At 42.4% G+C, this 25243-nt stretch overlaps 1 protein-coding gene across 3 annotated transcripts in view; it reads right to left on the bottom strand.

Moving 5' to 3' along the window:
- Window positions 1–201: 201 nt before the first annotated feature.
- Kif16b (kinesin family member 16B) overlaps window positions 202–25243 on the bottom strand; it is a 265927-nt gene continuing 240885 nt past the window's right edge. For 2 of the 3 annotated variants that reach the window (XM_035447150.1, XM_035447149.1), the window contains 2 exons: window positions 15248–15340; window positions 202–1468 (listed from right to left, as the gene is read on the bottom strand). In XM_035447150.1, coding sequence (XP_035303041.1) covers window positions 1310–1468; window positions 15248–15340 — 252 coding nt within the window. In that variant the 3' untranslated portion in view covers window positions 202–1309. The remainder of the gene's footprint in view (window positions 1469–15247; window positions 15341–25243) is intronic. The other variant, XM_027421647.2, reaches the window with a different exon arrangement.

The raw sequence follows: 25243 nt of genomic DNA, 5'->3' as shown, positions 1-25243 counted from the left end.
CTAGAAGACTGAATGCAAACATGTTCCATTAGCATTGTACTTCAATCATTCATTGTACTTCGATCATTATTGAGACTGCATCTTCTGCAACATAAATGCTAAATTATACATTAGGCATCTTTTCTAAGCACATCAGATCAATTGCTAATAGCCTGGTAGGAATGATCATATTACAAACTTAAAATAAACTGAGCTACAGGGTAGGGTTCATGACTTCATTTAATATTGATAGCAGCTCAATTTAACAGTTGAAAAAGCAAACACCTTTAATAAATTTGGTGTGATTATACAGCCTGATATTGGACTATTGTACAGGAGTGTATACATATAAATCTATAGGTAGAGTTATGTACATTTCAATATATACCACATATTTTTTTCCTACTCACAATTTCCTTTTCGATAAACGAAGCAGTTTCACTGTACACAGATGTGCAATGCTACATTATGTCCTGAGTAATTGAGGGATTATTAATAAACTACTGAAAATTCTCTTTTTTTAGCTAATGATCCTGAAGATTCTGTACTAAAACATGAACAAAAGGATATTTAAAAGATTGCATCCAGCTTTGCACTTGTTTTATGCAGAAAAAGCTCACGAATGGACAACAGCCATTGAGGTTTGGGAAAATGCCCTCAAATATTGAAGGTTTAAGCAATGTCTTATTTGCAGGGGTTTTTATGAGTTTTAAGTGATGTTGCCTACATCCAGTTTATCAGGCATGGAAGACTCTTTTCATGATTGACCGACAGATCCTTTTTGCAGAATAGGGCATTTGGTGTAAACTTCAGTGTTTAGGTATATTAAGTCCCAATCCAATTAAGCAAAACAATACAACATAACTTAAAACATCTTTGAAATATAGCCAGCCACATGGAAGGAGTATAAAAAAACAAGCATATTTTGGTGAAAGAGGAAACCAGATGAAAGTCACTGAAGGGTGGTCTGGTAAGCCACCCACTTTGGGAGGTCCCAAGTAGGCTTGGCTCTGGGAGCCATAAGAGCAGCAAGCTGCACATCCATTTGCCAGAGGGGACTGACTTGCTGCACAATGAGAAGGAAGCACTATGGGAAAGGCCACGTTCAAGTGCAGAGGTACAGTAACAACTGCCGGTCAGGGTCGCTCTTGGCAGCCCACTCCCAAACTCAGGCACTAGATATGGTGTGTGAGGTGGTCTGGGTGGGCTGCTGCATGTTGCCCCAACGGGAGGAGGCAGGCTGGCATCCTGGTGCAGGAAGGCATCTGCCTGCATTGGAGTCACTTTGATGAGAAGGCACTGTGTTGGTGGTTCCTCTGTCACCTCACATCTATCCCGTTCCATGGCTGCTGTAGTCAAAGACGCCTTTCTTGAAGAAGGGTGAGAACTCACAAATGGTGTGCTTCGACAGGGTCAGTCCCACTTTGTTGATGTGAAGGGGAGATGTCGAAGACTGGAGCATCACACTGAAAAACTCCCTGAGGTATTTCTGGGAAGAGACAAGAGGGAAGAATATGGTTAAGACAGTGCTAGAGTCAAGAAGGGGAGAGAATGTCCACTGTACCATTGATTTGCACATATATTTATTTCATAAATAAAACCAAGGAGACAATGCTCCAAAGGTCCTTGGCCACCTTGGCTCTTGACAGACTATACAGAGTGGACAGGGCTGTGACATCCAGGCCCACTGTAGAAATTTCTTTTGATCAGGGCTCTAATTCACAGAAATGTCACCTGAGGTCTACCTGTCGACAGTGCCATGTGGAATGCCAGCGGTGCTAGCACAGGGCATGTTCCCTATGGCAACTTTGCCCTACTTAACATGTCACTTTCAAGTTTCACACTGGCGGGTGTGCCCATCTGAGCAACATTAGCATCTGTGTCTTCTCTGAATCCTATGTATAAAATAGGAGCAGCTCCAAGTACTATATTTATAGAACATCTAAAAACTTCTATAATCATCACCAATAACAAAATATTCTTTCTAAGGTGAAAGGTGAACTGCTCTGGGCTTTTTACCTTTCTCTCCCCCATGGCAGGTGCTCATCACAACACCACTTGCTTTTTATGGTACTGAGAGAGAAAGAATGCCTGAGACAAGGCTCTGAGATGCAAGGAGTAAACTCACATGTGGGTGCCTGAAACACGGATTAGGGGAAAAGAGGATGCACTGGAATAGATAGTGCCTGCATTTTAGGCCAGGCAAATCTTGTCAACATAGAAAATGAACTGTTTCCATTCATTGAAAAAATACACATAATTCTAGAAATTAAGCATTATTATTCTTGGCTGAAACAAAACAAAACAGAATCCTAATCCTAGAGCAGTGGCTTTCACCTGGGGTGGTAGCTCCACAGGCCATCAGGCAATGTGTGGAGACCAGTAACCGCCATGAGTGTGTTGAGGGATGCCGTAGGGGGTGGAAGCCAGGGATGTTCTAGGGCCCTAGAATAAGGAATTATTTGTCCTCAGATAAAATTTGTCCTAGAGGAAAGCTCAGCTGCCTTAATGAATGGGGAGCTTTAGCTGTCCATTAAAGAAGTCATTTAGCCCCAATAAGTTTGGCTAGATCTCCACTCTCCCTGGAATGATACCTTTCTCTTGAAACAGACCTTTTCTATTGGGGAAGCTGCTGGTGCAATTCCAAAAAACAAGAAGTTTTCACTAAAACTTGCTTTCCTGACTCAGTATTCATAACTTCCTGGTCTCAGTAAACCCTCTCCACAGAGGGTTTTGAAGCTGCAATCAGGGGAACTCAAGAGACTGCCTAAACCAAGTAAGAAGAACAAAGATCACAGTCCTGGTTCCTTTATCTTTTTTGCCCCCACATCAGAAGCCAGAAGAAAACTTGACTTTAGTTTTCCTAGTTGAAGAGACTGAGAATACCAATTCGCTGGATGGACAGGAGGTACTGTCTTCATAGACAACACCTCATAGACAACACCAAAGCTATAGCCATGTGGTGGTACATCTGGCTTTCTGTGGATTTTAATCACTTGAACCCACATAGAGTACTTTACCCACTGAGTCATTTCCCAAGCCCTGTTTTTTGACAAACATGCCAAGAATTTGCAATAAAGCAAAAACAGCCTCTTTTAACAAACTGTCCCATGAAAGCTGGGAATCCATATGTACAATAATGAAATTAAATCCCCCTTATTCTCCAGATGGATCAAATGCCTTAGTTTCAGACCTGAAACTCTGAAATTGTTAGAGAAAAACGTGGGGAAAACACATCAAGGTATAGTCCTGGGCAGGGCTTTTCTCAAGAGGAATCTAATTGCTCAATAAAGAAAGCTAACAGTTGGCCAATGGGAGGGATGCCATGTGATTAAAATGTTTTTATAAAAACAGTTCAGTAAAGAGACAGCCTACAGAATGGGAGGAAATCCTTGGAAGTTATATACTGATGTCAAAAACTAAAATGAATGTAGAAAACAAACCAAAAAGAAACCAACTCAATCAATAAATTGGCTAATGAGATGAACACACAATCTCAAAAGAGGAACACCAAAAGTCAATTAATAGAAAACAAGTTCAACTTTATCAACCTTCAGAGAAATTCCAATCAAAACTCCACCAAGACTATGTCTTAGCCTGGTTGGAACAGTAGCCCTTAAGAAAACAAATACCAACAAATGCTGGCAAGGCAGTGGGCCAAAGGGAATCCTTATGTGCTGCTGGTGGCAATATAACTTACTCCAGCCACTGTGGACATCAGAAGATTTCTAAAAACCAAAACCAAAATCAAACTAACAGCAGACCTTCTCTGTGACCCAGACACTTCACCTCTGGTATTTACCTAAAGGACTCCATGTCCACAAGTCAAAAGACATTTTCACATCAATGCTTACAACAGCACCAATCACAACACAGGGATGGATTAAAAAACTGAGGAATCTACACTCAGTTGAATGCTTTTAGCTGTAAAGAAGAATGAAATGATGCCATTCCCAGAAAAAAAATGGATACAAGAGGAGATAATCATTTAATAAAGTCAAACAGAAAAGGACTGAGGTAGTTTGAATGTAATTGGCCCCCATGAGCTCATAGGGAGTGGCACTATTAAGAGGTGTGGCCTTGTTGAAGGAAATGTATAACTGTGGGGACATGTGGGTTACTTCTTTCTTCCTGGTCCATTGGCCACTAGGCCACAAGGACAGAGAAGGCAGAAGGGACCCTTGTCTGGCCTGTGGTATGATGGAAATAGCCTTCCTGGAGACTGCTTCAGTGTAGCTCAAATTTATTCCAGAGTGGGACAGTGGCTGGGGCATCACATAATTTGCATGAAACAGCACATTCCTATCACAAGGCTCCATGTGTGGCAGCAGGGTCCTATAGCAAAGCTCCTAACATAATGTCTCCATATGGGCAGCAGGGAGAAAGCTCTTGCAGAAAACCGTGTCAAGAGTCACAATAGAGATTAAGTCAGGTATCCAGGCCTAGAGACATTCTCCAAATAAGGTCAAGTAGAAAGCAGGAAGCCTCCACTGGGAAGGAGGAAGCCCTCCATGTTGCACTGAGCTCAGAGGGAGTGGCAGGCCATGGTAGACTACAACCTCTGACCAACTGGGCCTTCCAACAGGGGCAGGCTTTGAGGTCTCCTATGCTCAAGCTATGACCAGTGTGGCCACTGACAGTTTACTTCCTGTTGCCTGACATGTAGAACTCTCAGCTCCTTCTCCAGCACCATATCTGCCTGCATGCCACCATGTCCCACCATGATGATAATGGATTAAACCTCTGAACTGTAAGCCACAATTAAATGATTTCCTTAATAAGAGCTTATGTGGTCATGCTGTCTCTTCTAAGCAATAGAAATTCTAACTAAGACAAAGAAAAATATCATGTTTTCTCTGATTTGTGGTTCTGAGCTTCTATATAGTACATTAAATCATATATGTGTAGGAGAGAGACTTGGAAGTTCTAATAAAGTTGTGTAAGGGGCAAAGGGGGCCATTGAGGAGGCGAGAAAAGAGAGAGTAGAGGAAATATACTAAAAATTACATACATGTAAAAAGTGCCAAAAAATAAGACTGTGACCAGAGGTATCCTGAATTGGTAGATAAAGATAAAGTTATTTCTAGATGCCATAAGCTTATAAAGGAGAGTCTCAGCATCAGATGTGTGGTATCTCCCAACAAGTTGCTGGTCAACGAGGCCCTAGAGGCCCTTCAAACAATACAGCTTATTGTCATTGCTTTAAATTGCTCAGTAGAAGTGCACAAAATGACACTATTTCTGGAAACATCACAGGTTAGAACCCAGAGAAATCAAGAAGCTGGAAGCTAATTCCTGCTGGCTAGCTCTCACAGTGCTAGAAGGTGCAGTGCAGGATGCTCAAGAAAAGCCACCAACAATGACACTTAGCTGTAGATGCAGTCCAGTATAAAACTGACCATCCAGGCAAGATGCACCAACTGGTGCAACAGTGCTATGAGTGCTGTGGGGGTAAGGAAGAGGAAATTTATATCTGGTACTGTAAACCTAATCAACAGCCCATGGCTGGAGAGGTAGAAGGCCCTATGCAGGGAACTACTGCAGCTGTTTTGCTAAATGGACATGATGCATCTATCAAATTGACTTCTAAACATTTATATTTGTGCCCATTGATCCCAGGTCCAGCTGCTCAGAGATGGTACCACCCACAAGGGGCTGGGCTCTCCTACATCAATTAACAATTAAGATATCCCACAGACATGCTCACAGGCCAAAGATTGGGGCATGCTCCCACTAAGATTCCCCAGTCACCGCTAGGCTGTGTCAAGTTGATGGTTGAAGTTAACTAGGAGAGGCTTCTTTTAGCAGTAGGTGCAAAAACTCATAACTGGTCAAAACACCGAGAATAAGTGATTGGTGGACCGAAAGGAGTTATCTATACCATCCCTCCCTTCCCAGGCTCAGGGAACACTGTGCTTGTGTGTGTGTGTGTGTGTGTGTGTGTGTGTGTGTGTGTGTGTGTGTGTGTGTGTGTGTGTAGGTAAGAACTTGAGGAAGGAGCAGTGTATAGAACTCTGTCTTCTAGGCATGACATGGTCATGCCATTCTTGTCTCAGCAGCTGTGATATCTGTTTAAAACCTGCAATAAGATTGGTCCCAGAGAGGGCCTAGGCCCTACCCCAAATGATATGACAGACTTTGAAGCTCCCCCATGGAAGGCCTCACCTTCCCTGGGGAGCATAAAGAAATGGGATAGGGGGTTAGTTGGGGGCAGGGGAGGGAAATGGAACTGGGATTGATATGTAAAAACAAGTTTATTTCTAATTTAAATAAAAAATAGAAACAAAAAGAAATCAGGAAAAGAAAAAAAAAAGGATTGGGCCCAGAAACATTCCATCATGGAATGGGGAGGGGCACAGGAGGCCTACCCCTCCCTGAGGAGCTACAGACAGTTCATGGTTGCTGGGAGACAAAGATGGACTTCCTTCAGTGACACAGTCACTGGTGAACTACCCATACACTAGTAAATAATCTCAACTATATTTTTATAAGCAAGCCTAACTAAACTAATTGGTCCAGAGACAGAGAGAGAGAGAGAGAGAGAGAGAGAGAGAGAGAGAGAGAGAGAGAGAGACAGACAGACAGACAGACAGAGAGACAGGGAGATATGAAAGTAGGATACCAGCTAGGAAGAAGAAAGGAACCAGATGGAGTGAAGGCAGGGGTGGAGCATGCCTGTAATCCCAGCACTCGGGAGGGAGGCAGAGGCAGGCAGATCTCTAGTTTGAGGCCAGTCTGGTCTACAGAGTGAGTTCCAGGACAGCAAGGGCTACCCAGAGAAATCCTGTCTTAAAAACCAAATAAATAAACAAATGAGAAAAGGAAAAAGAAAAAGAGGATTATAGGAGACAAATGTGATCATAAAGAAACCTACTGGTATGTGTAGTTAATATTTGCTAATAAAACACTTGAAGAAAAACAGAGGAATTACTTTCAATGGGAAAGATGAATGCTGGCCCGCTGTCCAGTTTCCTGCAGGGCCAGAGGGGGACTTCTGTGCAGAGGCACAGTCTCAGGAGCACCCTGGGCAGCCCTTTCCTCATGAGCCTGGCAGAGCACATCAACAGCCTGTTTACATCAAGCTTGCCTTCCAGATGAACTCTCATAGACGACAAGGCAATTGGAATCCAAGAACAGATGTTGTATCAACATCTGTCATAATTAGTTCACAAAGTAGCGTCCTTTTAAAGGGTCAATAAAGCCTGAAGTTGCGCATAATAAGAAGCAAAGTTAAAAAGACAAATAAAAGAACAAGAGGAAGTATTGGATACACCCTCCCTGTCACAGCATGGTCATTACTGGGGAGCTATAAATCTGCTGAAGGTAATGACTTTTTCCTCAAAAATAAACTCATTACCATGGCTTCATGAAACATCAACAAAAAGATCTGATCTGGCCACCTCTTCACATTGCAGAGCTTTCTCTTTGCAAGACAGTTCCCTGTGCAGTAGGAGTATGCGGCTGTTGGCTTCTTTGACACAGACACATTCTGTGGTGAGACAGCATGTGGCTAGGAAACGTTCTTTGCAGTGACCACAAGGTGCTCCCAGGGCTGTACAACAATGGCCTTTCTTGGTTATGTTTGAAGTGGGCTGATCAAACTACAGTGAAGGACAAAACTAAGGCTTGTGGATGGGGCTAGAAGCAGACAGAACGGACATTCCAAAAGCTTCTCAAGGTCGTGGTAGTGTCATTCTTCTCTGCAGTCCCCAGTTAACCATGGCACACTGTCTAGGAAAAGTGCTCAGATACAACATTGACAGTTGCTTTTCATGAGTTAATTTTAAGTTTTACTATATTGCCTGGAGGACATAATACGAGCATATAACCTAATGAATTTCCCCCAGATGAACACACCTATGTGATCAGCACCTGGTTATAAAGAATTAAACTTTCCATCCAGCCAACCCTCCTTGTGGCCCTATCATCTGCAGTCCTCTTCCTGAGGGTAACAACAGTTCACTGTCTGGACTTGTACCATTTCACAGTACTGCTGTCTGTTTTAAGATCCATGTTAATCACACACTTTCTGTGTCTGATTCTCACTGTTCCACGGACTCCATCTGAGTCCCACTGTTTGATGTGTGCCATGTATCTGCTCTGAGTGTATAGCTGTGATGCTCAAAACCCTTCACTGTTTTATTTTACAGTTGCCCAAAACAGGGAGCTGATACTGATGACTTACTTGGTCTTTCTGAGTTTTGCTTCAATAATGAAACCCTCTCTCATTGTAACCCATGTAGATTATATAATTTTGATTATATATATATATATATATATATATATGTGTTATATATATATATATATATATGTGTGTGTGTGGGGGGGTGCTTAACACATATTTACATTAATGATTTTTTCTTTGCTTGGGCTCAAAATGTTTTCTCCCATATCTGCAGCTGAGGGGAGAAAGAAAAAGCTCTTCTGCCAAAGGTATCCCTCTTCTGTAGATCCACAGGCATCCTAGCACTCCTTAGCATGTGAGAAGCAAGTTCAGGAAGCAGGCAGCATCCCTAGGGTAGCACACTCTATAAAAAGAGAAGTGAAAAAACCTAAGGACATTAGGAGTTTAAGTGACTTATCAGGGTCAGAAGTGTAAAACAGGAAAAGGATTTGTAAGATCCAATGTCCAACTGCTGTGTCTGCCTTTCGCCACTGTAAAATAATATAGAAGTGGGGATATTTAAAATGTGTGTCCTGCTAGGATCCACAGGGGACCAGCAACTTCTGCCTGGGGTGGTGTCACAATGAATCGCTGCCTGTTTTATGCCCTGGCTCAGTGGCACCTAGAAGAGCAACAGCACCTGTGGGGATGGGAACATTACAGCCCTGCCACGGAGGCAAGATGGAAAATCAGGTCAATCTAAATCCTCCCAGGAGGGCTGCAATGTAGGAAATTAGGAAGGATGCCAGAGCAAGTGGGGGTCTCTATGAGTGACCATGGAGGGGTGGGGAGTGAGGGCGTGTCTGGAGAGACCGAGGAAGAAGGGCTACTGTGAAGGTGAGAGGTAAAAGAAGCAGGGAGTGGGGGGAGAAAACATGGCAACAGAAGACAAATGCCCATGATGTACTTGTTTACAAGTTGGCCAGCAGGATTTAAGACTAATAGGAAATATATCAGACATATTTGTCCAGGCTATGCACTTTTACCTCTTGAGCCAGTATTGAGGCATAAATAAGAGCTTTCTTATCAATGCTTTCAGAGAATCAAATTTAGATGGCTAATCTTCACAGAGTATTTCAACACTGACGCATAGCACCTTGATGTCATAAAGTAGCTTTCTGTAAAGGTTTCCAATGCAGTTTGGAGTCTGGGAAAGTCTGCCAGATCAAGGACAGCAAGCTGGTGGAGGTGACTGGGCAGGCAGACCCTTGCATGTCTGCATGTGGTTTAAGAAATTCCCGAAAACAAATAAAGATAATGTCCTATAAGAAACTGTGGGCTTTATTTTTATTTGTTATTTATTTATGAAATTAAAATGTTTATTTCATTTCCTCATTTCTTTTCTTTCCACCAACCTCTCCCATGAACCCACAAACCTCCTATCTTGCTTTCACTCAAATTCATGGCCTCTATTTGTCTGTTGTTCTATTTTATATGTGTTATATATTATATATAATATATGTATTATATATATTTTCTCAAACATACAAACACAACTTTCTCGGTCTATATAATTTATATGATTTCAGGGCTATTATTTACTTTTTAAGTCAGGGCCTTACTATGTAGCTCAGGTTGGCTTCAAAATCACTATGAAGTCTAGGTTATTCTCACACTCAAACAATTCTCCTGTGTCAGTCTCCCCAAAACATGCCTGGCTTGGACTGTGAGCTTTGAAAGATGAAAAATGAGGGAAGAAGGTGATATATATGCGACTGTCACAGGCACAAAGCAATGTGGTTTCTGAATGCCTTCTTGTTTAGCAAACCCTACTATCCAACAAAACAAGACTTTTTGGCCAAACTCCACTTATCAAAGACTTGCAAAGTCCCAAGCACCATGAGAATTCTTAAAGGTGCTTATTATACTCCTATAGTGACTTAATGAGACGGGGACTATTGTCAAGTATGCATTATCAGTGGAGAAGCAGACCCAGGAAGCCTAAGTAATACCACAGAGGTCCCTGGGCACATATGCTAGACAGCCAAGACTCAAAACCAGGGCTCTGCCTGGAGGCTGATTCCACCTGCTAAGATCACCCACAGAGTTCCCTCTGCTGAGCCCATCTTGTCTTCAAAGAGTGAAGCCATCTATATAGGGTGTGGGGGTGTCTTAGCTGTTTGAGCCTCATAAGCTGCCTTTCCTGGGCTCAACAGTACTCCAGTGGGGACTGCTGCACCGTGGACTCTTATCTCTCATGCTTTTCTGTAGAGGTGAAACTCAGTGACTCTGGTTATTTTCCTAACTGCCCTGCTTCTGTTTCCCTTTTTAGAGAACACCCAGGTCTCCACTCTGAAGAGATACTCATTCTTTGAAGATAGCTCATCTGGCTTACTAAGGAAAGAAGGCTGGAGAATTTTTCCTATGGATATTCTGGAACTGACACATCACAGTCAAAAAGCTACTGGAGTCAGCACTTAGAATGTGCTAGAACCAAAGGTTCTTTGGGGACTTGGCAAGGCATTCCCAGATTGCATAGCTACTGCTAACATGCATGGAGAATGTTCAAAAGTGAGTGAAATTCAAGGACAGAGTCTTTGGTATCTGTCCCTTAGACACAGATAGGTGGTAGATACATGAAATCAAGAGACGTGTTTCATGTGGATCATGACTGAGTTCCTTATGGCTGGCTAGCTGTCCGATCAAGGCATCCGCCCATGAAACTCTTCTTCTAAGAAGACTGTGAATCTGGAAGACTTTTGAGAACAACAGTGCAGATGAAGCAGAGCAGATAGTGGCACATCCCCAGAGAAGCATCGTGCTGGGAGGAGGACTCCCTAAATCTTGATCTACATCTAGGCCTATCTTCAAAATTCTCCCGCCACTTCAAAACACAACTAAACATTACCAGTCTTCTGTACCAGCAGGGCTAGTATGGTGTATTGGCTAGGGTAATAATTCCGAAAGATGAAAGCACACTCTACAGCATTACAGTAGTAAGAAAACATGCAGCCTATTAAATTTTCATTTGTCCCCAGGATGTAATATATTGACTATGGTTTGTAAGCCATGGCTCTGAAATAATGTGTTGCTACATGCACAGACCTGTTTGAGGAAGGTCAGAATATTGACAGGATTCATGATGACCTATCAAGCCCTTTCAGCTGATCACAGGCTTTACCTGATGGAAGAATGTGTAAAATCTAGCCTTCAGGCAGTCCCTGCTGGGTTTACCACTGGACTCCAGCCCTTCAAATGACTTGTGAGGGTGGCCTCAGATACAGCTCAGGCCTCAGATGTCTACCTGAGCAAAACCTTCTAGAGTCAATAGGGCATTTCCACATGAAGGCCCTTCTTATTTTAGAGATGGTCCTTTTCCAGCCTGGGACCTTGAAGGAAGGGAAGTTCCAGAATAGGGAAGGAGGAATGACATCTAAATACAGTAAACTGTGAGTGAGGGAGTTAGGCTGGCATATGTAGTAGGGCTGTGTGGAAAACCCAGAATCTAGATTTAAGTCAACAGAGCTTGGTGAAAGCATTTCCCAGTTACTGAGCAATAGGGCGTCTAAGACATCCTAGTTTCTGGATCAGGACACTGACATCAAGAGGCCTTGAGTTAGCCGCCAAGGTCAACAGTCACAAAGGAGGACAGAATGACAGGGTCTTCCAATCTGGGAGAAAATCAGAATATTCTCTTATGACCCTCAAGGGTGATGTCCTGAAGCCAGAGACGAAACAAGGCCTGTCTTCAGGACTTTAAACACCATGTTAGAGTAAGGTCCCTGGAATAACCTTTCACTTTCAATCTGTGTGTGTGTGTGTGTGTGTGTGTGTGTGTGTGTGTGCGCGCGCGCGCGCGCGCGCGCGTACAAATGCAGGTAGGGATAATTAGGGCCTTCAGAAGTGTTCAGAGGTCTCAGCCATCTTATGCGTTCACTGGCTCCTTCCCCTGTGTTTTAATTAGCAAGGGATGAAGTCATGAGCATTTCATGTTATTGAGAAGTTTCTGTTTTAATAAGAGTCACAACTGTAGCTGTGGCCTGCTTCTTAGTTCATGTGCAATACATCACTGAGCTGTGTCATTCTAATGATTTTCTCAACCATCTCATTGTTGTGGAACTTTCTTCCTTTTATAAAAATTTAACATAAATCTGTAATTTAAAGTTATTGAAATCATTAAGATTGAAATGAAATGTTCTTTAGAAATGTAATAGGGCCTCATCTGCCCTTCCACTGTGACATTTTGCAGTGAAGTGAGTTCAAGGGCATTTCTTATCCCCAGAAGTCATTAGGTGGGAATATAAGACAAGCATCTGTCTAATAAGACCTACAGGATCTGTTTACCTGGCAGAGAAACTTCGAAAATTTATCATTGACTGATGAGCTCAGAAGACATTCCAGGTGCAGATGGAGATACCCTGGGATATCTCCAGATCTAAGAAACGTCTGGTTCTTGCTGTGTTATACATCAATCCAGTAGGCTCTATGAGATTCACCTGTCTTAGTTTTTCCAGTTCCAAACTCTCACAAATATTACTCTCACCATTTCTTCCTGGCATTTTAGAAACTCTATTACTTGTCTGTATTGGATCATCAAACATGCTAGATGCACCTCCTAGCTTGACCTAAATGACCTGTACATTCTAATGAAGTGAGGAAAATTTGGTTCAGGTGACACAGGCAAGAATGTGTAGCAATAGCAGTTACTGCACACCTGCTTTCCATGAAGTACTGTGCCAGGCTCTGGCACCATGTGTTGAGTAGGACAGACAAACAACACAGTCTTTCAGTGCTCAGAATCACACCTCTCTTGGGTGCTTTGCCCTGTCATCCAAATTCTACCTATCTTTTTCATTGTTTAGGGTAAGTTTACATTTCCTCTTTGTTGGCTCCTTTGGCCTGACTTTGTTCAGGACAGTTTTCTACCTGCTTGAGCTGGGCTAGCTAGGAACTCAGCACTGGACAGGAGTCAGTATTTGTCCTGAGTCACTTTCAGTCCTATCAGGGAATGATAATGAAACTGTTAAAAAAAAATATGGCCAAAAAGGAACAGGAAGGGAATTTTTGGAGCACCTACAAAAAGGCATCCACCTAGACCTAGGAGGTGGTTAATGAATGTTAACCCTGAAAGGTAAGAATTTAACAGCTGGAGAATATGGAGGACAAGACAGGAGGGAACTGGTTAGTTCTAGACAGGGTAAGAACACCAATGAAGTCTAGAGACAGGAGGTAGAGTTCTGGGCACAGTCAATAGCCCAGTTTGACTGGTCTGTGCAGAAGACATGGCTCATTGCACATGAGGGCACACTCTGAACATGGAGCTGCTCCCTGGGTAGGAACTCCACTAGTCTTTGTGCTGGGGTCCTATACTATGAGCTGCAGTCTCTTCTTCAACCCAGGTTCCCTGCCAGGCCTTCAGCATGTCTTGGCTACTTGCCAAGCACAAGTGTCATTTTAGTAACTCTGAAGAGGCCTGGGGGTGTTTATAGGGTATAGCTCTCCAAATACCTGCTAACTCCCAGCTTTTCCTTTCTTTCCCATAAGGTATCCGGAGTGGCTAAATACTTTTACTGGTATCTCCAGTAGAGACCCTTGGGTTCCCTATAGCATGTCTAGTCCTGACACTTAAACTTCCCCTAGCCTATGCAAGTCTCCATCTAGGCTGGACTTTGCAGGTCAAGAGTTAGGATTAATGTTATGGTGTAGGTCCTTATATTACAAGAGATCACCCTCCTGCTCCACACTGCCACTTTTCTGGATCGATCACACAGAGATGGTGGGCATATTCTGTACCCTGCACAGGGCAGGTAATGATAAACCAACCTGCTTCCATTTTAGACTTGAAAGCCATCTTATATTAAAGACAGAGTATATTCATTCCCGTTTATGATAAGTCTGTTTCTCAATGATTGGGCTACACCCTACCTGTAACCTTAACTACAAATGGCTCTCTAGTGCCTGTTCTAGGAAATGGCAACCATGCCTTTGTTTCAAGAGCTTATTATGACCACCTGTTGTTATGACCACCTTGTTATGACCACCCGTTGTGGAATCCATTTTCTTCACTGTAAGTTTTCAAATTTCTAGAAGAGACAAAGTTAGCCAGACTGGAAATTGACTGGGAAATGGAATATCTTATAGTTTGCTATACCACTGACCCAATAAGCCATGCTTTTTGCAGCTTCCTGACTCCCTTTGAATTTAGGTCAAGCCTGTGACTTGAACTATTATATACACTGGAGGGAATGCTTGCACACAGCTGCTCACACATTCCAGGGCTTTGTCTGAGCTCAGTTCCTAAGAAGCCAGGATTCAATGGCAGACATATGAGTGGCCTGACCTCTCCTGGCCTGGGGCAGTTGAAACATCCAGGCTTGTCCTATCCAGACTCCAGATAGACTTGGGATCAGGGATAGGGTAAGGAAAGGGGAAACGAATGAAATTAATCAAGGTAGACTGAAGGTTTCTATCTATAATTCATGATTAGATATAACTTACTGTCCTATTCCACTTCATGGCAGTGACTTCCAATCCTTTAAGCAGTCCTAGTAACTCTATCCTTGCAAGTACCTCTGTTCTACCAGCCACCTTTACTACTCTAGGTTTTGAAGTAAATACTTGAAATAAGTAGTCACCACTTGAAACGTGGCATTTATTTCTTGATGTTACACAGAAGTCTGAGAGCTCCCAGTTAAAATTCATCAGGGTGAAAATGTTAGTCTGTGATTACAGAATCAGAACTATTCATTATAGCTATTCAGAGAATCTGCTTTATGAGTTTAATGACATAAGCATATTGTATTGAATTATTATGGTACTGCATCAATTGGATTCATAAATTTAATATACTCAGTCTGGTTCACACATTCTAATAAAACTCAGCAAGCTTTAAAAATTTTATAAGGGATGTGTGTTTAAAGTCCATGTGATATTCAATTTTTACAGGTTGTCAGTCCTGCTCGGGGTATTAAACAGCTTCAGTGGTCATGATGACCCTACTTGACAGAGGGGCAAGCTTTGGTGAAACCTCCCAAGTGAACAAGATGAGTTAGAAAGATCAGGACCCACGTGCACAGAGAAGCTGGTGGAAGCCTTTCCTTGGAGCACAAGGGAAACCATCTTCTTGTATTTTCTGCTCATGGAGAGGAAGAGGAGGGTGCTTACCCACCAACTGCCAGCCAGAGAGAAGGAAGCCTGGCACCTTATAGGACATACTGTCAAGTTCTGATGGGCTCCAGTCTTTACTTCACACAGTGGCTAAAGGACAAAAAACAGGGGGATCAAGGTTTGGGAGGAGAGATGCCATGAGAGACTCCCAGAATCCCCTGTTGGTCTTCCCTTTGGCTTTAGGTGAATGATCAGCAAGTGGCTCCAGACACATCCAACCAGCTTCTGCAGCACTGGGAGAAAGCAGGGTCCTGGAGGCACACTCTGGTAGGTGTGGCCACTCCTCCAGCCCTGTGGGCATGTCCTCTGGCACTAACGGCCTTTACAACCACCACATGGGAGCAGGGGGACTTTCTAGGCCTGGGGATCAGGTAGCACTAGAGTAAGTGCCCCACTGCTATGCACCCTAGTTTCCTTATCTGATTATAACACCTTCTTAGAAAGAGAAGATTCTATGAGCTGCTGTCTGTAAAGTGCTCAGGGTAGAATTGAATTCACAGCATTTCCATAGTAAAGAGTCAATATTATCTATACTACACTGTCCTCAGGGAGCTAGTAGACAAATATGCTAATTTTCTCCTCATTTAGATGTTTAAGACATATGAACTTAAAATGTGGGGAAAAAAATAAGTGCTTTCTCTTGCAAAGAAAAGCACAAGACAGCATGCATGGGAATGTATTTCCCATACTGCCTCTCATCAGGCATTGGCAGATCTTCATTTCAAGAACTGCTCTCAAGCCAGAAAGAGGAAATGTTTCAAAGTGGAGAATGGTGATTAAATATGAGCTGAAAAGCGACTCATACCAAGTAAGAGCTTATTTCAGGCACATTTCAGATCCTGATATTCTGACAAATGCATTTGGGGGAAAGGCAACTGTTATTATTATTTTTGTTTCCAAGCTTAGGGTTCCTTCCAGCACTATAGAAACTCACAGAGATTCTTGACAATCTGAGATGAAACGGCAGCTCCAAATTACTACATTGACTGATAGAATTTTTAGGGAATATCTTTGCTGCGTGGTACCTCTTGGCTATGATGCACTTATGCACAATTTCAAATAATCAGATGCTAAACAATTAGAGGAATAGGAAACCACTGCACATGACTTGCCAGCAGCCCAAAGCCTCCCTTGTGGTGGAACTCAGCATAGAGGCAGCTCCTGACCAGGAACACTGAAGACTTCATCCTGCTCTCTCCTCCTGCTGAGGTTGTGAATGACTAGAACATGCCTTTCCTCTAATATCGGCTTATGATAGTTTGTATGTGGGTGTCTAAAATTCAGCTGTCCATGGCCAACTGAACAACACCAAGTTCCTGAACTCAGGGCAAGGGAGTAAGCCTCTCAGATTCAGGGAGAGAAGACCTGATGCCCCTTGTTTTGTTTCCTGAACAAGGAGCTCCCAACAATCCCTGAGGGATGATTCGCCTTGCAGATTACCCTCCTGTTTTGGGCCTTATCTCTCAGTGTCCCCTACAGCCCTCTGTTCCTGGGGGAAGCCATAACTAAACCTCAGGTGCAAGGAGACCCATGTAGGCCCATGACCTAACCCAACAGAGAGGATTAACCTGGGATTTGGATTATCTGCACCAATGGTCCTCTTCACTGGGGACAATGACTGAGGCATGACGGTTGAGAGACAGAGGCAGAGAGAGTGACAGACAAAAATGTCTTAAACACAACATCTCTAACTGAAAAGGATGTGATTATGTATGTATTTCATACAGGGAAACAAAGATTAAAAATTCCTTTTCTATACAGTTATTTATTGTTGCATGTATGTGCCATATGTATGTCTGTGCACACATGTACACAGACAGTATGCTCACAAAAGACACTGAAGACCAAGTGACTGATACACTGGGTAGCTGACAGACAGGCCTAAGACGATGACAAATATTGAAGCACAGAGGCTTTCTTCTCCAAGGTGCTTATCAAAATCCACAAGTTTACAGTGACTTCTTTTTTCTGACATAGAAAATTACTAATTTTTTGATAGAAGTTTATTGAATATCAATTTGTGTTTCAAAGTCAAACTGTCCTGGCCACCAACTAAAGTCTGAGAAATGAGCACATGACCAATGGAGACCACTGTGGCTCAGGTAGTTGACAAACATCATTCCTGAGGCACGCATGTCTGGCTATGTTAAACTGCCACATAAGTGTCACTCTTTCCGTCATCCCAACCTTCAGCTTGCAGTCTTCTGCTAAGATGTGGAGGGGAGTGTAATGCAGGAGAGAGAGGAGACTGCAAATGGGACGAATGGGACGATGATCAGAGGAAGTACTCCAGCTGGAGCAGCCTAGAAAGAGCCACAGGGCCTTTCACAAGAGACTGAATACACTGAGGCAAAGTTGTGACTCACTTACAAAACAAAATTTATTTTATTTTTGTTCATGTGTCTGTGTCCTCTCTGCATGTTTGAGCACATTTATGTGGGTGCCATTGGAGGCCAGAAGAGGGTGTCAAATCCCCTGGCACTAGGGGTACAAGTGGCTGTAAGTCAATCATAATGGATGCTAGGAAGGGAACTCTGGTGCACATTCTCAACAACTGCTGAGCCCTCCCTCCAACGCTATCCTCACTTTGTAATTTTCATTTTTGCCTCAAGGAAACTTCCATTCAGGCAAGAAATGACAGTGTACAGTAAGTATGTAAGCCGCTACCTGAAATGCCCAGGTTCTTTCAAAGGAACTGCACACAAATACAGTATGGTGAACTGCAAGACAAATGCTATTATATTAATGGATAAGAATAAGGTGAACAGACACCAAGAAGCGTGGACCCAGACTCTGGAGGTATTTCCAAAAGAAGCAGTCATCTTGCTGCTCACAGTGTTTAATCAAAGAGTTCTGCAACACCAGTCCTGGAGCCCACAGGGGTTGCTTTCTAGCTGCCTAGAAAGTCCGTTGAGAAAATGAGGGTGATTTCAATTTCTACCATGTTCAGCATTGATTAGCAAGTGCTTTCTTGATTCCAACATCAGTTTCCTAATTTTATAAATAATATGAAACAGGTGATCTCAATTAAAAAAGAGATTAGGTAAAGTCTTAATTAAAAAGAAGTTTGGGTTACCTAGAATAAAAATTAGATATGTAAATGTAAACGCATTACAGAGAACTGCTGGGAACAGAAATAAATTTATTTGGAAATAGAAGGAAGCTTTACACAGACCAAAAGTAGGTAAAGAGTAGTTTAGAATTGGAATTAACTGAGGCTTTATCCATTTGTTTCTCCCTCAATATTATTTCAAAGGGTTGTGGCATATGCTTTGATTCATTAACATTATGAAGTGTAAGTGACATACACAGAGCCAGAAAGGACTGTCAGGGGAGAAGAGTCAGCTGGATTCTAAAATAAAGAGGCAATGTAGAAAAATTGCGAAGGACAGGATGGGGTTTAGCAGTAGAGGCCAGGGCGGACACCTTTTTTCAAAGGACAGCACCAGCTATTTGGGAAACAAATCTAAATAAATGGAGTTAAGGGAACGATAGCATCGGCAAGAAAGCCTAATGCAAATTGGACAGGGCTTCATAAAAGAGAAAGGATGACTCCCCAAAGTTGATATAAATAGTAAGCAGAGGGCTTGGTGGCAATGGCACAGAGGCTGCAGCTATTAAAATATATGAATGCATGAAAATCCCAAATGTATTTTTTGAGCTATTGCAACAAAAGAGATGTACGAGGAGGAACTGTGCTGACATCGGTGGAAATAAACAAAGCCAACTATTTCAGGAGGCGTGAAGTTAGGCCGTGGGGTTTATAACAGTGCTAGCAAATGCAAAGGTAGCAAGTGGCATGCTAAGCTGTGCAATGAAAGAATGAGGACTACTCTTTGCATAGCTTCTTGAAGGATATACAGAGAAGGACCAGTTTGGGGTAGGAATGGAGGCAATAAACAAAGATAGTGTGATAGAGAGACAAAGGTGGTAAACAGAGTGGGTAGAGAAGTGAAGACTAGAACAGGAGGCCCAGCACTGACAAAACAGAATATTCCAGAAAGGAACCACAGAGACAGCTATAACAGGGGGACCAGCAGGAAAGTCTCAGAAATGAAGGCAATGCGAGAGATGAACAAAGCTCAGAGTCCAGTGAAAACGGGTGGACTGCTGACCAAAACAAAATCCTCACCACTTAATACACTGAGCCCTACAAGGCTATTCCCTAAGCTTCTAGAAAGAGGGAGAAGGAAGATCAAGACTACAAATGATCTGAGTTTGTTAGTAACAGAAATGAAAGTAGAAGATGATGGAGTCATCTTTTGGAAATTTGCAGAAACAACTTTCCAATGAACATTCTAAATCCAGGGAGTGTCTCAGTAGACGAAGACATGTGCAAACACGTTGCTAGCAATTTGTCTTTGCACATCCTTTCTGAAAAAGCTACTAAGGGTGTGCTCCATCAAAAAGAAGCAGGAAATCAACAAAGAAAGGCATGGGGTACAGGAAGCAGAGAAATCAGTAAAGAAAATAACAAGAGATGGAGAGGAGAGGTCGGCAGACAGACCTCTTCTGGGAAGCTACACTCACAAGATACATTAAGGGTATGAGGTTCACATAGCTGAGATTTGAAGTTGGCTGGTGAAGATTGTGCATTTACTAAGAAAACTGCTGAGTCCAGTTCCTTGTAGGCCTGATACATCACACAGGGAAAGAAGAGCAGGGCAATGGATGGTAAACACAAGGCTTCACTCGCCATTTCTTTTCTGGTACTACTACTTAGTATTAAAGTATCAGACTTTCTATTTTAATGTTTTACTTGTGTTGGTGTGTGTGCACATGTATGATTATGGGCACATGTATACTATGGCATGCATGTGGATGTCAGAGGATAACTTCTTTTCAATTTTCTACTTCTACCTTGTATCTAGTGTGAAGAACTCAGGCCATCAGGCTTGGCAGCCAGTGCCTTTACCAGTTGAGCCACCTTGCTGGACCAGTGCTGTGCTCTGTGATGCAGACTTTTTGATTCACAGCAAGCTTACCCACCCTTCAAAAATAAACAAGGACTTTAAAGAATTCAAAGTATCCACCAGCCTGTGGGCTGGCTAAGTGGGTACAACCAGAGTTTGATTGCCAGGACCCATAAGTTGTCTTCTGACCACCACATGTGCATGTGAACACACACACACACACACACACACACACACACACACACACACACACACAAATACAATAAAAATGCTAAGCTTTACTGAACCCCCAGGCAATAAGAACATAGGTAAATGTGGCTCATGCACCAAATCTAAGCACCTCATCAAAATGCTACAAAAGTACTCAAAGAGGATAAAGGGAAGCCTATAAGCTCAACATTGCCACTGTCACAGTCAGTACTAACCAGGCCAGGCATGGCATCTCCAGCCATATAGTCATAATGGTGGCCAGTGCCAAGGACTTTGGAGTCTGGATTCTTTGTTTCTAGGGACTTATTTTATGTTTTTCAGCAATGGTAGATTCAAATCTCATTATATAATTAGTCTATCTAAATAAATATATATTTGACTTTATAACTGGTATCTTTACCCACATCTACAAGCTATAACAGCTATAACCTACATTATATAAGTGAATAATTATTCCTAGAATTAAATCTATGCAATAATCTGTAATTATATTTACATATGTATATACTTAGGCTTTATCTCATCTCACAATAATGCATTGTTTTGTCTCCCTTCCCAGATATTGACTATTTAAAAGAATTCAATGCGAGCTTTTAGTTGACAATCTTATCACCTGACAGTGCAGGGAGGGACTAAAACCTTCATTGCTGAGCCATCCACATATCTACACATGAGATGGAAGGTGTCCAGGGAGAGTGGAGAATGCATCGAACACATGTGGTACATGCATGATGCTATCATACACAGGATTCACAGGAGCCAGTCCACAGGCTAGTGGTTACCATTTAAAAGCCTTTAATGCTTGTTCATCCTTGAAAGATGAGAAAGCTTGCTCAAGTGAATCAAAAAAAGCATGCAAGGATGACCAACTCATCTCTGCCTGTGGTGAACAGACATGTTTTCTGTGATGGTGAATTTTATGTGCTACTTGGTGCAGTTAGAATGCTTGTATTTGGCTAAACACAATTCTGAGCACGATGAAAAGGGTGCGTCCAGATGAGACTGACATTTGAGTAAATAGATGCAGCAAAGTAAAGAGCCTTCTCCAATAGTGATGGGCCTCAAGAGGACAAAGGTGCTTAGTCTGCCATGAATATGAAGGAACACTTCTTGCCTGGCTGTGCTGAGCTGGGAAACCAGCCTTTTTGTCTTTGGACTTGAATGACTTTTTTGGTACTTGGAGCAGAACTTTACGTAATATGCTCAGAGTCTTGGGCATCCACATCAATTCCATCACCATGCCCCAGGTTCTATTCATTTGAGTGACAAGCCATCTTTCAGATTTATTGACTTTTCTCATTATTGAACCTGGAGGACAGGAAGAGCTCAGCTGCTGTTCTGTACCCACCATGCCTGCTTTAGGAAATTTGGTCCTTCCTCTCCTTTGGCTTTTCTCTCAATTGTCTCTAGATCAAGTCCAAAGCCAGGAAAACAGCTATGGGGGTTGGTTCTTCTGTCTTTGATGACCAATACACCAGTGTCCTCTCACAGTAGATCTATACTTCTGGGTCCCACCCTGGGATGGAGGAATCTAAATTGATTTGAGAAAGGCCTAGGAATCTGTATTTTAAAAAGTTACTCAAGAGAATTTCAAAGATTGGCCTGACAGTTTGGGGGACCATTGCTTTCATATCCACTGATTTCAGGGGCAAAAAAAAAATACAGTAGCTATGATTGTACTTAGGATAGTATCTCATAATTGCTTGTTGAGCTGCCCCTGGGATATCAGAATACATAGAGCAGGACAGGCTCACAGTGAAAGCATGGGAAAGTCACAGCATGAATGGCAGGTAGTTGCTAGACTGATTAATAGATGCAGGAGAGACCACCATCACAGACAGTATCAGACATTAACTACCTTCTGGGAAATGCAGAGGCATGGCTCCCACACTCCGTAGAACACTCCTGCCAACAAGCCACATTGGCCGATGACCAAACCTTGAGGGTTTTTTGGGACAGATAGAGTGAAAGGTAGCAACACACTCAACAAAGCTCAGGACATGCAAAGGTAAGTGATGTGGCACCACCCACAAAGCATGGGAAAAACACAGAGGGCAGTGCCTAGTGCTGTGTGGATATATTTAGGTGTTGGTCAGAACCATCCAGTAGATAACATGGGAAATATTGGTGTGGTCTGAATACTAACTAGATATTTATTTATTCATAATGAAACAAGTCTCTTTCTCATGAATGTGTGTGTGTGTTCATGAGACAGACCATGAGCATCCTAAACTATTTATAAATGAAACTATATGGTGCCCAGTATTTATTTATTTATTCTCTCTCCTCTCTCTCTCTCTCTCTCTCTCTCTCTCTCTCTCTCTCTCTCTCTCTCTCTCTCTCTCTCTCTCTCTCTCTCTCTCTCTCTGTGTGTGTGTGTGTGTGTGTGTGCCTGCCTATGTATGTGTATCTGTGTGTGTCTCTGGCACATACACACTAAATGTTGAAGCTGGGGGAGGGTATACTGGGGTTCAGAATATTGTAGTTTCTGGATTTATATATTTTATAAAGAAGGTAGGATATGGCTTTTATGTGAGGGTATTGTGTGAGTTCTGTTAGTCCAGGGAGATTTGAAGGGTATCTAATCTGCCACAGCAGAAATGCACTAGCAAGGTAGGCTTCCCTAGCAGAACTCGATCATCATCTGGTTTCAACAAACAAAACCTTCTTAAGTAAAAGGAATTGTTCTTTTTCTTCCTTTTTCTCTTTTGTTTTTGAACTGTTCTGAATCTGAAAGGGTTGCAAAGATCTGTCAAAGAAGGTCACTTACACCATAAGAGGCCACGTCCACAGATAGATGTGTTTGAATGTAAAAATGGATGTTCTTAACAACTACTAGCTCTGTACCCCAACTCAGCAGGATTCCTAGAGGGATCAAGTTTTAATGCTACAAAACATAGAGACAGAGGCAGGGCACCCTACACTGAGACTTCTTTAGTGACCTGTGGGGGATTTATTTTTTTTTAAGTGGACAGTGTAATTAACTATAACAATGGGTCTCTTAGAATACCCTAGCTGATGTTACAAAACAGAGGGCAAGAAGGCCTTCTGAACCAAACAGTGACAGGAGGAGCTGCTGCTGCTGCTGCTGCTGCTGCTGCTGCTGCTGCTGCTGCTGCTGCTTCTGCTTCTTCTTCTTCTTCTTCTTCTTCTTCTTCTTCTTCTTCTTCTTCTTCTTCTTCTTCTTCTTCTTTTCTTCTTTCTTCTTCTTTTCTTCTTCTTCTTTTCTTCTTCTTTCTTCTTCTTCTTCTTCTTTTCTTCTTCTTTTCTATTTATTTATTTTTTTGATTTTCTGGAGGTTATTTTTTTATTAATTTTTTTATACATTTTATCATACTTTCTCTCGCCTCTAACTTCTTCCAGACCCCATCCACCCAACTTCGTTTCTTTATTTCAAAATGAGAAACCAAGAAGCAAATAAGAAATCAAATAAGAACACCCCCCTTCCCCCACTAATCCATAAAGATGAAAATCAAACCTCTCGCTTCAAGGTTTGGGGATCCATGTAGAAGAGGAGGAGAAAGACTGTAAGAGCTGAGGAGGATGGATGACTCCCAGGAAACAGTATCTTCCAGACACAACAGGACTGCTGATTCACATATGGACTCTACCACCCGGCTCCCATCAAGGCTCAGACGTCTATATGGACTTGGAGGTGGACATATTCTAAGAGCCAGAGGCAATTGACAACTTCAAGGGAACAGCATTTTTAGACACAACAGGCCAGATGTCCATATGAATTCACAGAGACTGCCATAACTGGCATAGAACCCATAAGACCCATACAAGTGCAAGTCAGAGAAAAGCTCAGCATGGAGGGAGGGTAGTGAGCACAGAGCCCCAGCCCTAGCCAAGCAGCTATATGCAAATGATAGCTGTTGGGAGAAGGGATATCAGTGTTTTTCAAGGGAGTGACACTGAGATATGTCATCACACTCCAGGACAGTCTCCATGCTCCAGAGTAGTTAGCCAACATAAACACTGGACTCAATGGTGTGTGTGTGTGTGTGTGTGGGGGTTATTTATGTGGTTGTGGGGGTTGTTTTGCTTTTACAAAAAAGAGAGAACATGAAATTGGGTGGGAATGGGAAAGAATATGATAGAAATGTGTTGTATAAAATTGTCAAGAAATAAAAATATAAAAAGAATTTATCAGATATGCTAAATTGTAGTTATTCTCTTACTATCTGTGCCCACTTCAGTCTGGTCCTTTCTAGTTTCCGTACTTCAATCACAGTGTAACAGGGTAACACTGTAAAATTAGCCTGACATTATCTTCTAGTAAATGCTTTAGGAGGAGCGCCAAGGATACTTGGAGAGATCTGCACACAGTTTTAGGGAGTGCCATGGATTAAAGCCTGTGAAGACTGAAAGAAGGCAAGCTGGGCAGAGGAAAATGAATTTTGGTCATTAAAAAGGGTCAGTCAGCTGGAATAAAGTTCTCAAGCCAAGATGGCCTTTTGGAACTGTCCTGAAGAAGAAAGGGGCATCCGATTTTTATCCTCCAAATCATCCAGTCACTAGAAAGTCACTTGCTCCAAGACTATGGGTAGGTAAAGTTGCTTTCCTCAGCCAATGGCAGCTCTCAAGAGGTGAGAGTTGAGAGTGTTCATCAGTCACCAGGCCTATCAGATGGGTATAGGGGCATTTCTAGCCTGACAGGCTTGGATTTGGGCAAGGGATGGATGGCCTTCTATTATATCCTTAGCTCATAAAATAGAAGCCCCTTGAGGCTAAGAAGGATGCTCTATCTCACTGCCCAAGGGCCACTCAAATACTTGCTTTTGAATTCACATGGGCACAGAAAGTTGTGAAAAATCCCCATTTAAACTTAAATTGTGAAGACCACGGGCAAAGATAAAACAGACTC

The sequence above is a fragment of the Cricetulus griseus genome, chromosome 6 (genome assembly GCF_003668045.3).
Source record: "Cricetulus griseus strain 17A/GY chromosome 6, alternate assembly CriGri-PICRH-1.0, whole genome shotgun sequence".
NCBI lineage: Eukaryota > Metazoa > Chordata > Mammalia > Rodentia > Cricetidae > Cricetulus > Cricetulus griseus.
Note: the sequence above shows the minus strand (reverse complement) of the source record. Positions and strands in the feature narration are given on the sequence as shown.